We start from the raw sequence: 14,192 nt of genomic DNA on the forward strand, positions 1-14,192 counted from the left end.
TAGATCACGCTAAATTTAGAGAGACATAAGATGTAAGTCCTCATTCCAGGAAGTGATTTCCATTAGTATCTCTTTCCTGCTCCTGTAAGACTATGCTTGGGATGTCTACCTGGTGCAACTCTGCTTTTGAAGCTTTTCTCTACCAATCTCTGGTTGCAAGCAAGAGATGTGTACAACTCTAGGGCTGTCTATGGGCAGGGTGTAGAAAAGGGCTAATTATGCCCATTCCTAAGACTCTTAGGAGAAGAAGTGGGTCTGGCATGGGGCAGCAGCTAGCTCTGTAGGAAGAATTGTCAGGGCCTGGCGCCCATGAGCTGGGATGGCACACTTGAGAAAGAAGGAAGTTCTGTAGCTTGGACTGTAGTAATGGAAACAAAGGATGACAGAGAGAATGACAAGAAGGCAGACATCCAAAGGAATAAGCAAAGGGGAGGGTGTAGTTACATAATGTTGAGGCCAGGGTGTGGTGTGTGTGTGACATCTATGGCCTTGAGCTTCTGATGTCCGTGTGTATATGTTAACATGGTTTGGATGAAAATAAATGTCAAGGAAAGGAGTGATTGATGAATATCCCACACCCCAGGATTTGATATGAGATTAATGGAACATGCATGGCAGAAGTGCAAACTTTCTCTCTTGGTATTCTCCCCACCTGCCCTCATTCTTCTAATAGGTCAAACTTTTTTATGCAACAAAGCAAATTAGCGCATTGGTGACCAGACTCAGGAATGAATTACTATGGTGAATCTCTTTTTGCCCAAAATGAGTGTTATGAAAATCAATCAGGAACAGTGTCAGTTTATAAGGACTCAGAAAAAGGCTGTTCTAATCTCCTCTCCAATCATAAATTTACTTTAACACGTTTGCCAAAGTCAACTAACAATACTATTCTTCTCTGTAAGCCCATGCTTTAAAAACATAAGGGGTTCTTTTCTTTTCTTTTCTTTTGGGGCTGGGACCCGGTACATTTTAAGTGTTCACATGGGATTTTACACAGGTATTTGAGCATTAACTCTCTTACCAGTTAATGATAGTGCTTTGAAAAAATATCAACCTGTCACAATCTGCACTGAAAACAAAGTAGCTCAGCTACAAGAATAGAATGAAAAACATTTCACAGCATTTTCAGTGACTATAACCACATCTAGTCCTCTCTGTTTGTAGTGATCTTTAAGGACTCCTGAGCCTTTAAGATCAATTTTTAAAAGGAATACATTTCCAAGTAAAACAGTTCAATATAATTTTTTTTTCTCTAACATCCTAGAAATCTTTATTAGAGTTGCATTTCTCAAAACTGGACTTATATTGTTTTCTGAGGAGTTGCTCATAACTCCAGATTTCTTTTTATTGTAATGAACTGGCCATACCTTCCAGCTCCCTGCAGCCAAGTTCTGCAGGGCGCCTGCCGCCCCTTCCAGCGTGTCTGGATTTGAGCACTCAGAGAGCAGTGTGAGGTAGGGTTTGACTATTGATGGGTGCCACAGCATCTGGATCCCTTTTGGTGGTTCAGCACAGTCTGGAAGAGGTCCTACTCCATCCCACTGGTGGAAGAAAAACAAGAGAGCAAACATCTTTAACATCTTTATGCTTCCCAACTTTGCCTTCCTCAAACATTACAGGCGAAAACAAAAGCAGAGTGTTATCACATTTGCTGAACATAGACTGCACGGAGGCTATTGCATCAGCAGTCCAGGGATCACTAAAAGTGGAAGCCATTCCTGCCCAGCGAGAGCTTGGGATCGAGGGTGGAGGGTGGGTTGGCGTATGCACGCAAGAGAATGTAACTGGCAGAAGAAGTGGATAAGCTCTCCAAGAACGACTCTAACATGTTGCTGTAGGAAGGAAGGGGAAGAGATGAATTAATTTTGATTGAGCAGTTTGGAAGAAGGATAAAGATCAAGGTAGCATATTTTATAGTAAGCATACTACCGGGTTGCATAATAGTTACCAACAACAAATGCCCTCACTTCTTATGCATAATTATTAATGTGACAAACTCCTATATAATTAGTTACATGGATACAAATTGGGTTCTATTGTTGCATCTAACAAATGACAGAATCGATAAAAGAGAGAAAACTGCTATAGTCTATTAGATACAATGACATGAGCTATAGGCAAATCTAGATCTTGGAGCAATCATGATAGTTAAGTTTGCTTTGAATTGAATCTAATGAATAATAGGATAATGTGTAATTCAAAATTAATTACCCATAATTTAGAAATTATGGCTTACACGCACAAAGGAATACCAGTCAACCATTAAGAATGATACTTATGAAGACTATGTAGCAACTTGGACAAATTATAACAATAAAAGTTAAATGAGCAAAGCAGGATGCAAAGTAGTATGGGATTTGCACATTATTCCAACTAAAATGCATCATAAAATACCTGTAATTATCATAAAAATTTATTAATACAATGTCTTTTTTTTCTACATTTCAAACTTCCTGTTCTATTACTCTTAACAATTTAAAAAACACTAAAAATTAAAATAATGATTCTGATCTTTGATTACACAAAGGCTTTGTCTTTTGTGAAAATAATGACTATAATAAAGTTAGAAATGAAAGATGCTATGCTTTTAGAAAAAAATACACATATTCAGTTCTGAGAAAAATCACAGTAAAATAAACAATTTCTTTATAATTTTAGTGTGAGAACATGAAGGTATTTAGCTTATTAGTGTTTATTAATGATTACTTAAAAATACAGTGTAAATGACACATGCTAAATGTACTTGCAGATATTTTATGTACATACATATATGTGCATGTATATAAATGTGTGTGTATAAATATGAAAAACAAAACCATATTTCTGAATGTAAGTTCCTTAATTCTGAAAGTTTTACTGCAAGAAAATACATGCTTACTTTTTATCCTTGCAACATAAAAATAGAAAAGTAGACAGAGATGGCTGCTGTCACAAATAATTTCAGAAACTTCATTATTTATTTTTTGAAATAAGCTAAACTGCATGTCTTCTTTTCCTCAATAATGACACAGCTTAGTTTAAGTCAAGGGTAAAGCTCAGAGATGAATGACATCCCATTAAAGGTCATTTTCAATGAACATGTCACTCAATTTTAACTTTATAACAAGGACACTCAGTGTGGGAAGCTTCCTGTCCTTTTAACCAAAGCCACTTCCTAACTATTCAAAGATGACTTTGCACCTGTGAACAGCCTATCAATAAAACCAATACATCTCCTTTAAATTAAAAAAAGAAGGAAGTGAACTAGCCCCATCACATTGCTCCTAGTTCATTATTTGATCCTGGCTTGCTGCACTGAATAGAAAGTGGGCACTAGAAAAAGACAGTAGTCATTCTGTAGGTTTGCCAGTTTCAATGACAAAGCAGTAGCAATATTGGCCTCTCAAAGGAGACCAGCTTGGGGTAGTGAATCTATCTGCTAGAGTAACAAGAAATGGCAAATTATTTCTTTTATTTCATTTTATATCTTGTCTCCTTAAAAATTTAAAGCAATTATTTTCATATAAAAATGGATAAAATTCAGAAAAATAAAAATGTGAAACTTCCAACTCAACATGGATAGATTTTCCTTTTATGTAAGAGCTAACCTAACAGCAAGAGGTACAGAGAAGTAATATTTGCATGCTTGTTACAAAAAAGAGGAAAAAGTAGCCATGTTATCTTTTGCTGGGTTTCATCTTGTTCTCCTTTTCTAACTTCTGTGCAATAAAGCAGGATAAATGGTTAAGTCCGTAGAAAATTTTCCTCAGGCTCTGACATGTCATCTATGTAGCTCTCAAATATCTTTTATTACAATCCTTTCTTAGTGGCTACAGAGAGAATCTGAAGGAATAAAAGGGCAACTGATGTGAACACAGATAATCTTTGATGGCAACTGGAGATGGAGTTCAAAGGGGATTCTTGGCTATTTTAGCACGTTGATATTGAAGAAAAAGGACTATTTCAAAGCCAGTAAATGTATCTGCCAGACCTTTATCTGGGTACTTTATTCAAACTTTTATTAAGTTAATAGGGAGAAAAGTATCATAAGTTAGTAGGGGGAAAAGCCCATTAGAAATAGATTTCCATCAGCTGTAACATGACTGGACGTATTCTGTAAGACTTGGGTTAACATGCTTGATACTATTTTGTCTGGCTCATCAACATCAACAAGGTAGTAGGGCAATGGTGAAGTTAGGATCAGACTGATGTAGGTGAGACAATTCTGCACATGCAAACTTTTGAGGCTCGAATGTGAAGATTCAAGAAAAATCATGGGATATACAACTCTTGCACCAAAGTAGAAATACTTGATTTACAAATTTAAATATAAGGTGCTTCTATCCTAAAATGTCTACAAAAATGGGACATTATCAGAAGGCAAGCAAGTGGCTTAATCTGTAACATAATTGAAGCAGTGACCACACAGTGATTCAGCCCTGAAGAACACAAGACTAAACTTACAAATCTTGTGCAAACTGTGTTCGTTTTGGACTATATCTTGAGAACCTACTACCAAAAACTCTTTAAGAGCTTGAAATATGCAAAGAATACATAAAGAAGTAAAATGTCATCAAGTCAGGAGAGAGAATTTTCTATATAATAAAGAGCACATGAAGTCAAAGTATTTCCAGGACAGCAGTGGTGGCAATGCCAGAAAAGGACTTTTTATTATGTTATCTGCATGATGACCAAATATGTGTGTGTGTGTGTGTGTGTGTGTGTGTGTGTGTGTGTGTGTGTGTGTGTTTATATCTTCACTCCTCAGGTTGCAGTTTAAAAATTAACCAGAATAGAGAAAGTGAGAGAAATAGCACGAAGACAGAGGCATTTGTGGTTTTAAAAAAGCTTTTTTGCTGGGTTTCATCTTGTTCCAGCTTGGGGGGAAATTTTCAATGAAAATATCCCTTCCTCCTCAGAATTTTACTCCTTATGTTTGAGAGTTACATAAATGTTCCACAATTCTGTGCAACATGTTAATTTTCATCTGTTATATTTTAATGAATAAAATTTGCAAAAGTTCTAGTATCCCTTGAGTCTTGCAGATATTACTTCAATGTTCAAATTACACTTTGTGCAAGTCATTCACATGTTGTTGAACAGGAAAACAGACTAAAGGATATATCACTAGTGTAATATTAAACCTCCTCTTATGAATTGTCTTGTTCATAGAAATTTCTAATTTTACACACATATTTAGAGTTCATAAAGCTAAGGATTAAGGTGGCTATAACCAGAGTGTTTGAAAACTGAGTAATTGAGAATTAGAGCTCTGTTGGAGACAGGCTGGCAGCAAAGCAGTGAGTGTATATAGATCATAGAACAAACCAATAGATTGATTTTTTGCCACTCCAAATAGTGCTTCACCCAATAATGTATCAGCACTTTTCTTTACTGGCTTCAAATATATGACTGCATGACTAATATCCATAAAAAATCAGCCAACAGTTTCTGTCATTCCATTTCTAAAACTGTATAGAATTGAAAATATGTATTCTTTCATTAAGAAGGTAATGCTCAAAAATTTTTGGAAAAAAAAGAGGATATCAAGCTTCCCAAGATAGAAGGTTAAGGGACTGCTGAAATTTAGACATCATGCTTTTTGATATGGTCACCATCGGCACAGAGCATACATAATGGCCCCTGTAAAAAAAGGTCTGCTTAGGAAGGAAATAACATATGCGTGGGGCTGTGCTCAATGTGTATGTTACAAAGAAAGAAAAGGAAAAAAGCCTTTCTTTGGATTTGCTTTAAATACTTTTGCTTCTATGCAGGGCTTAAATTCTATTTAAAAGAATTTTTTTTTTTTTTTTTTTTTTTTTTTTTTGAGACAGAGTCTCACTCTGTCACCCAGGCTGGAGTGCAGTGGCACGATCTTGGCTCACTGCAACCTCTGCCTCCTGGGTTGGAGCAATTCTCCTGCCTCAGCCTCCTGAGTAGCTGGGATTACAGGTGTGCTCCATCACACCCAGCTAATTTTTGTATTTTTAGTAGAGACGGGGTTTCGCCATGTTGGCCTGGCTGGTCTTGAACTCCTGACCTCAAGTGATCCACCCACCTCGGCCTCTCAGAGTGCTGGGATTACAGGCATGAGCCACCGCGCCCGGTCTATTTAAAAGAGTTCTATCTCAGTTGGGTTTGAGAATGAAAGAGTGGAAGCCATTTGCTCCTTATATGAAGAGAAAGACGTAACTTAGGGATAAAAACCTGAAAGTAGGCTGGGCACAGTGGCTCATGCCCATAATCTGAGCACTTTGGGAGGCCGAGGCAGGCAGATCGCTTGAGGTCAGGAGTTTGAGACCAGCCTGGCCAAGGTGGTGAAACCCCGCCTCTACAAAAATACAAAAATCAGCTGGGTGTGGTGGCGCACACCTGTAATTCCAGCTACTCAGGAGACTGAGGCAGGAGAATCACTTGAATCCAGAAGGTGGAGTTTGCAGTGGGCCAAGATGGCGCCATTGCACTCCAGCCTGTGTGACAGAGCAAGACTGTCTCAAAAACAAAAAACAAAACAAAAAAACCCCTGAAAGTAAAGATGTCAACATACTATATTTTTTAAAAAAAGAGACTTTGTAAACATGGGGTTCTTTAAGTTATAGAGAGTCACAGGAGTACTCTAATTATCACATTCATAAAAGCCCCCTAATGAATGAGAAGAATTACAGGACAATTTACAAGACTCTTCTCTGTGAGCCATCCTGCAACTGCCCTAGTCTCTGATCTCCAATGCACTGGGCTGGGTACTGAGGAGACACCAACAAGGAGCAGTCAGGGAGTATGGAGAAGGATTTCCATTTCAGGAGAAGTGCTAAAATATACAGCTCCTCTTCCCACCTGTCACAGGCTTCATACAGTCTCCGCCAATCAAGTTTGTGTGCAGAAAAGACCTTTTACTGCTGAGTCGTATCTTCAGAACATAAACAGAAAAGGCTGGCTTCACCAGCGGAATGCACCTCTATCACCTAGATTTCTCTACTAATTAGGGAGCATCACAGTCATTACATATGTGCAGGCTCACTTTCATTTTTTAAGATATTTCAGTGAAATAAACAACAGACCAGAGATGCTGCAAGATAAAGGCAGCAGATCTGCAGCATCAGGGAAACATTCTGATTTTAAGATCCCACTCTTTCCTCTCAGGGGAAGTCACACATTGCAAAATGTAGGAAGAGAAGATGGCTCTAAGTAGGTAAACTGTCAGAGAATGTTCTCTCAAGCAGGGTTTGGTTTAATTAAGCTGCAGCCAGCACTATGTACTTTTAAAAGCAACAATAAAAACGCAAGTCCATCCACCGTCTGCCACTCTTGCTTGGCTTGCTTTGAACAGCAGAGTTATTACATAATTTGCCTTTACAGTGTTTCATGGCCACTTCCAGCTTTTGGGGGGTTAAAGGTGGAAGGATAGAGGTGATGGGTATTCAAAAACTCCAGTTAACTGTAAAAAGCCAGCGAGAAATGATTCTTTGTGTTGATTCTTAGGAATTTCAAAGAAAACGGTAGTGTGGGTGTCTGAATCCCCCAGGAGCTGTTCAGAAGACTTCGGCTGCAGCTGAGGCTGAGGCTGTGCAAAGAGGGGATAGAGTTGATGGCTAATTAGCTGTATTTATGTGGCACTGCATTGTCTCCGGGCTCTCCTTGCAAAAGACAGGAGGGGCTTTGCATTTGAGAGATTAGAAACCCGCATTAAAGAGGCAGGATGAGGTGCTGTCTGAACAAAGCGTTAGGGCAAAAGAGATTCAGGAATAGCCTTGCTGATGCACCTCCTCCTGTGGGGGGCCACGGGGCCAGGTGAGCACACATCCCTCAGGAGTGAAGCTGGTGATGCTGCCTACTCCACAGACTGGCATCACGAGGCCGGCCACTGTGCTGTGCCCCACAGAGGACAGCTGTCAAGGCTGCTCCATATGACTGGGCCTGCCTGTCCCTTCCCAAAGTCACTGTGATGGAACCAACTGGGGCATCACTGATGCTCATCTAGAATTCTCTCTGCTCCTAATTTGCCATCCACATCTAGGGAAACCTGGGACATGGCCGTCCCTGTTACTGCCTTCTAAAGGGGCTTTGTCCCTAACGTGCCAACCTCCTTCAGATAATCCTGTGGTCTTGGTTTATATGTTTGGTAATATGTCCTTCGAAGGACAATCTAGTCCAATGGTCTCAACCAGGGCAATTTTAACACCCAGGGGGACAAGTGGCAATGTCTGGGGACATTTTTGGTTGTCATGGCTGTGGCAGAAGGTGCTACTGGCATCCAGTGGGTAGAGTCCAGGGAGGCTGGCAAATACCCTGCAATGCACAGGCCGGCTCCCCGGAACAGAGAGGTATGCTGCCCCACATGTGACCAGTGCCGAAGCCGAGAGGCCCTGGTCAAGTTGTAAAAGACAGTATTGATGGTGTGGAAGGCTGAGAGATAAAATACAATTAAGAAAACTAAACGAGACACCTGAAACAGAGTTTTAAGTCTATAAACTCACTGAAACTAAAATAGCAGCACTTTTAGGTGATGGGCTATATCTTCCACTAGAGGTGAGAAAGAAGTAGAAGAATATGGTTCATCCATGGATAATGGCAGACGAGAGTTGCTGCGCGCAAATGCACAGCCGTGATCTTTGCAGGCTCATGAGATATGTTGCTTCCAGGACATGAAATATCATGCCTTGAGTCAACAAGCTCCCAGCATATGGTGAGGTGAAGGCCGAGGGAGACTGTACTCGAACCAGCCAAGAGGAACGGGCGGCAGCTGAAAGAAGCAGATGGTTAGAAAGGAAATGATATTAAGCGGCAAAAGAAAGAGTATGGTTACTAATGAGAAAATGAAAACTGTCTGGAAAAAAAAAGAAAAACAACCTGTGATATTAGGAAATGAAAGCCTAGGAGCATCCAAATGTCATGAGGAGCAGATGCATGAAGTGATAATAAAAAATCAAGTCCACGAACAGAAACTGTCACTGACATTTAGAGTGATTAAGATAAATTCTGGTTTGTGTATTGAGAGTCTTAAAAGCATGCATTTGGTCTAGCTATTTCACTTCTAAGAATGCACTCTCAAGAAGTGATTAAGGGGGTAGGTGAGATTTAACTACACAGATGTTCATTACAGTTTACATTAGTACAAACTTGGAAGCAACCTGATTTTCTAGGAATAGGGGATTGGTTCGCCACGTCATGGTATTCCTCTACTATGGAATTCACAGTAGCTCCTCCTCATTCCAGTGTGAAGAACTGCTTACTGGCAAGGAAAAAAGTCAGTCTGTGTCAAATGATAAGCTGTCATAAAGTGGTCAGCAAAGTGACATAGAGCAGACTTGTGCCTACACCTTCCCGCCCATCAGTGGTGTGCCAAAGTGGGCAGTGGGGGCTGTCACCTGGGGGCAGGTAATAAGAGGCTGCACTCTTTGCAGGGAATGTACAGGTAATGAAATGAATACAAGTTGGGTTTTTGTTCACTACCATGTGCAGACAATGCTACACGATTTCACTGGTAAGAGACTCCTCCTCACAAGGAGAGCCCCCTACTCACTGCACACCCTGAATGGGCCACTACATGCCTTTTTTTCTTTATTAAGAGAATGCCCAGGGTTCACCTAGGGTCATAGTCGTCACAAAAGACTACAATTCCCAGCCTCCCTCGCAGCTCTGGTGCCACTACGAGCCAGTCTAGGCCACAGGGATGTAACAGTGATGTGTGCAACTTCTGGGTGGGGTCCTAAAGGAAAGGATACTCCTGTCTTCTTTCCCCCATTTCTGCTCCTGAACTGTGGATGTGAAGAGCCAGAATCGTGACCATGGGGAGGAAGGCAGTACCCTGAAGATGAGAGCCCCATAAAATACAAGGAGCCCACCTCTGAAGACTCAAGAGACCGGAGTTCTACATCAGTGGAAATACACTTACTGACTATAAGACCTTATGAATTTTGCTGTCTGATATGGCCTCTAACAGAAAAACATCTGAAAGGATATATGCCCAGATGTAAGTTGTAACTATGAATCTCTCTAGAAGGAGGCACGCTGAAGGTGTGGGTATTATTTTCTTCTTGGAGGTTAGTGCTATTTTACTCACATATTATTTACATGTTAACTGTGTAAATGTATACCTAGATATTTATAATTAATATCTACTTTGTCTGAAATGAGAAGAAACTGTTAAAGTTCAAATCTCCATTGTGGTCATTTTAACTACTAATAAAATTCATGTTTGTGCTTTGGGACATGCATGCTGTTTATTTAGCCTTAGAGCCTCACTTTTGGGTCAAGAGCATCCGAATGACATAGCAGGCAACGTGTGAGGCTCTTGAAGAAGTGGTGGCCAATACCGATATCCTGAAAATCCAAGAAAACCTTGTAGGTGGTGGGATTTCATGATTTCTCATAACACCTTCAGTGCAAAGAATTTGTTTAGTCTGGCAGGATCAAAAGTCCTGCTTCTCCAGGGATACTTTGACACACACACATATACCTTTGTTGCATATAAACTTAAGTTCTTAGATGATAACAGTAATTTAGATGGTGCATTTGTTTTGGTCGTGATTGCAGATTCAGAATACTGACTAACAGTGAGATAATTGCAGCACTGTCATGAGAGGCTGGGGAACAGCTCAAAACACAGGGAGGGAAGACTGCGGAAGACGCTTGGCTCACAGCGGCCCTTGGGGCAAAGTCTCACCGGGAAAGAAACAGATGAGTCTGGGAAAAGTCACAGCTATGAGCATCCACCCACAATTAAACCCACAGCAAGAGCTAGGGGCCACCATAGGCCACAGTGTAATTGGGGCCAGGCATTGGGCTAGAAGTCACAGACCGAAATAAGACCCACACAGTCCTTTGCCCCAGAAAATTCGCTCTCTTTGGGGATCAATTGCTATACTTAACCCATAATATGATAATAACTAGCAGAGAAGTTTAAATAAAATTATGGAGAAGTAGATTAGGGAGTAATTGTTTACTTGAAAGAAGTCTTGGAAAGATAGAGGGGATGTTTTATTTGCTCTTGAATGATTATTCTCCAAGTAGTGAGTGGGGAAAGGGAGGGCCAGGCAGTGGAACAGCATGAACAGAAGCGTAGAGGCTGGTCTGCGGGATCCTAAGACAGGCCAGGAAAGAGTGCGGGCAAGAAGCCTTGAAAGTTTTTCCAAGACATCTCTTTCATTGTGGGGAAAATAAGGGGGCATTGAAGTTTTACACAGAGGCCCATTCCTACTGCTTTTATGCATAAAATAGCACCGTGTATATCACAGGTGAATCTTCCAGTCATTTATGCATTTGGCATCTACAACTTAACAAAGAGGTGAAAAAGAGCAAAAATATTTACTGTTAAATTGACTACAGTGCACTCAGTTGTGAAACAAAGATGATCATGAAAGAAGACCTACCAGATAAAAATAGTGCATCAGAATCCTGTTTGAATTGATAGGTTTGTCTCCTCACCCATGCAGACAGACATATATTTTTTACCCATTTAAATTAAATAACTTTAAATTGATTTATAAGCTAAAAAGGGAGGTTTTGGATTCCATCAGGTCCTGCTTATTTAGTTTTTGTTTTTCTCAGTGGCCCTCTGCCCATGGTCAATCTCACACCAACAGCGCCTTGAAGAAGGTCTGACCTGACCAGCAGCTGGTGGAGGACAATGTCCCGTCACCTCCAAACCACGCTGAAACAGTACCCACCTCAGGACACCATCACAGGATCGTTGGCCATAGACCAAGGTGAAAACAAACCAAAAAATGCTGATTGCTACAAAAGGTGCAAAAAGTAAATGAATCCATTTTGTCTCCTCCTATTTCCCTGGACCCCAATCTTCGGATTCCCTCCACCAACCATGCAGTGACAGTCTGCTGTCATAAAGCCCTGCTGAGGGCAGAGAGGGTCCTTCTGGGGGAGACGCGCCTTCTTGGCAGATGACATGCTGACTGTTTCATGGGAGGTTTTGTCCAAAACGGACTAGAGAAACTAGCAATTCCTTAGAATTCAGCAACAGGCACACAGCAGATGCAAAAATGGATGAGTTTGCAAGGACCTCTTAGACCAGAAAGTGATGCATAGAGTGTCAAACACTTCTGCACACAGGAGCTCGTAGTCTGATGCTTCTAGACTAGAATGGCCTAGAAGTCTGATACTTCTAGTATGGTCCAATAGCAACCATTTCTTGAACTAACAGCATGCATGCATCATATTTTTGTATCATATATTTTCTAGAATTATCCCTACAGGGATTTTTTTTTAAAGTTTCTGAGATTTTTCTTATAGCTAAATTTGACATGCAGAATATTATAGTGTCTTTTTAAGGTCAAGAACACCAATGCCAAAGGTAAGGGTCAACATAAATTTCTGGACTAGAAAAAGTTCTAGAGGCCATCATTAAACCAATTATTATTTGTATCACTTTTACTCCTGTTATAATATTTGGCTCCTCTGTCCTGGAAGGTCTGTGTTGTAGACTAGATAACCTTTCATTTTACATAATGTCTTACACCTTTCAGTGAGGTATAAATTTCTCTGAAAAAAACCATACACTTTTATAAGCATACATTAACTTAGTGCCTTTATGAACATTATTTTTTAAAGGCCATTTGCAAAGATTACAAATGTAATTTTCATTGTAGAAAATTTATAAATACAGAAGTACAAAAGGAATCAATCATTATCTTCTCTTGGATCTTACTCTGCTTTTTCAAGAAACACATATATTTTGTACAGGCAAATAGCATTTTGTATTTGCATATGACATATTATACAAAACTGGCCAGATTGTATCTGTATCATCTATACCTATATCTATGTACGCACCTGTTTTTATATTGCTTTTTTTCACTTTACTTGTGAAACTCTCTGTAAGCTCCTCGATGAGATAAATCAGTTTCCAGGCCCTGAAGTTAACCGCTGTTCCAGTGTTAGCAAAGGTGGGGATGCTTTGTCCTCCCATCGCTCCCTGTCCTGGTGGGGCCTGTGGTGAGGGGTTTGGTCTCTCATGGGCTCCCCAAGACAGGGGCAGAGACTGTTCTGATGCATCAGGGTTGTGAGTTGCTGCCTAGCGGCCTTCGTTTTGCTGCAGGGGAACCTACTTCCCGCTGCAGCAGGTGAGGGCCATTCTGTTCTCAAGAGGCCTCCAGCTCCAGCTCAACATTGTTCTGAATTCACCTGAATTGTTCCCCACGGCCAAGCTTCTAATGCCATCCTGTGGAAGGGCTGTGAATTCTGTTACCCCATTTCCAATGGAAAGTGTAAGACTGAAAATCTAAATGCTTCGAAACCAGCGATTAAATACATGTTGGATCTTTGGCCTCCCTCTGTTTCTCTCTGTTTCCCTTCTTATACCACATCTCCTGTTCCACCCATCCCTGTCACCTGGATGGCATCAAATCCAGCTCCGACAATGCCCTAAGTAAATGTGTGAATTAACACAGCGCCTGCTCAGAGGTGGAATGTCAGAGCTTGCTAGGGCCTCAGGTGTCTTTTTTTCTTTTTTAAGTAATTTCCTATCTTGGCTCAACTGCGAGACGTGAGGGAAATCATTTCATGTCCCACCGTCTCAGCTGTGAAATTCCCACAGGAAAATTGTGCAGATGCATTAGTGATTTTACCTCCTGATGAAAATGCAGGGCTCATTCTCTATATGTTGAGGATATATTACAGTTGCAATTAGGGAAGGGGATAATTGCATGCAGCTGCAAGCAGCCCGCATCACCTGATCTTGGGATTTCTTTTTCTTCTTCTTCTTGCCCCAGCACCCAGAGCTCTCAGCATCCTTGCCATTGGCCTCGCCACAGAGTAGCCCGTCCAGCTCGTCCGTGCCCATGTGCTGTCCCTGAGACGTTTCTGCCGCCAGCCGGTACGAGAGGTTCCTTAAAATGCACACACAGTTTTCAACGGTCTGCAGAAAAGGGGGAAACAGAGGAAAGAATGAGTAAAACTAGCACTCAGCACTCCATTCTTCCACATGGAAAGGCCTCGTTCTCCACGGACACATTTCTCTTTGGAAGTGTTTAGCTGCCAGCTTCTGAAAGCTCCCCTGATGGCCACAGTGGAAAACAATTGGAGAAACTTAGAAAGGTCTTAGGACCTTTTATCCCCCACAAATAAATGACTTATCAGCAATAGTTACTTCTACAAACATCTGTTATTGTTGACTGAAATTCACTTGTGAGAAGGGAAGAATGTACAACCACGAGAGATCACAAATATCATCCACTAACAGACAGCGCCCCACCTCTGAC

General features: G+C 40.8%; 1 protein-coding gene across 4 annotated transcripts in view; it reads right to left on the reverse strand.

The window, feature by feature from the left end:
• CTNND2 (catenin delta 2) overlaps positions 1 to 14,192 on the reverse strand; it is a 938,532-nt gene that overhangs the window by 126,228 nt on the left and 798,112 nt on the right. For all 4 annotated transcript variants that reach the window (XM_034959739.4, XM_034959737.3, XM_034959738.3 and 1 more), the window contains 2 exons: positions 13,664 to 13,849; positions 1,368 to 1,541 (listed from right to left, as the gene is read on the reverse strand). In XM_034959739.4, the coding sequence (XP_034815630.1) occupies positions 1,368 to 1,541; positions 13,664 to 13,849 (360 nt within the window). The remainder of the gene's footprint in view (positions 1 to 1,367; positions 1,542 to 13,663; positions 13,850 to 14,192) is intronic.

Source organism: Pan paniscus, chromosome 4 (genome assembly GCF_029289425.2).
Source record: "Pan paniscus chromosome 4, NHGRI_mPanPan1-v2.0_pri, whole genome shotgun sequence".
Lineage (NCBI taxonomy): Eukaryota > Metazoa > Chordata > Mammalia > Primates > Hominidae > Pan > Pan paniscus.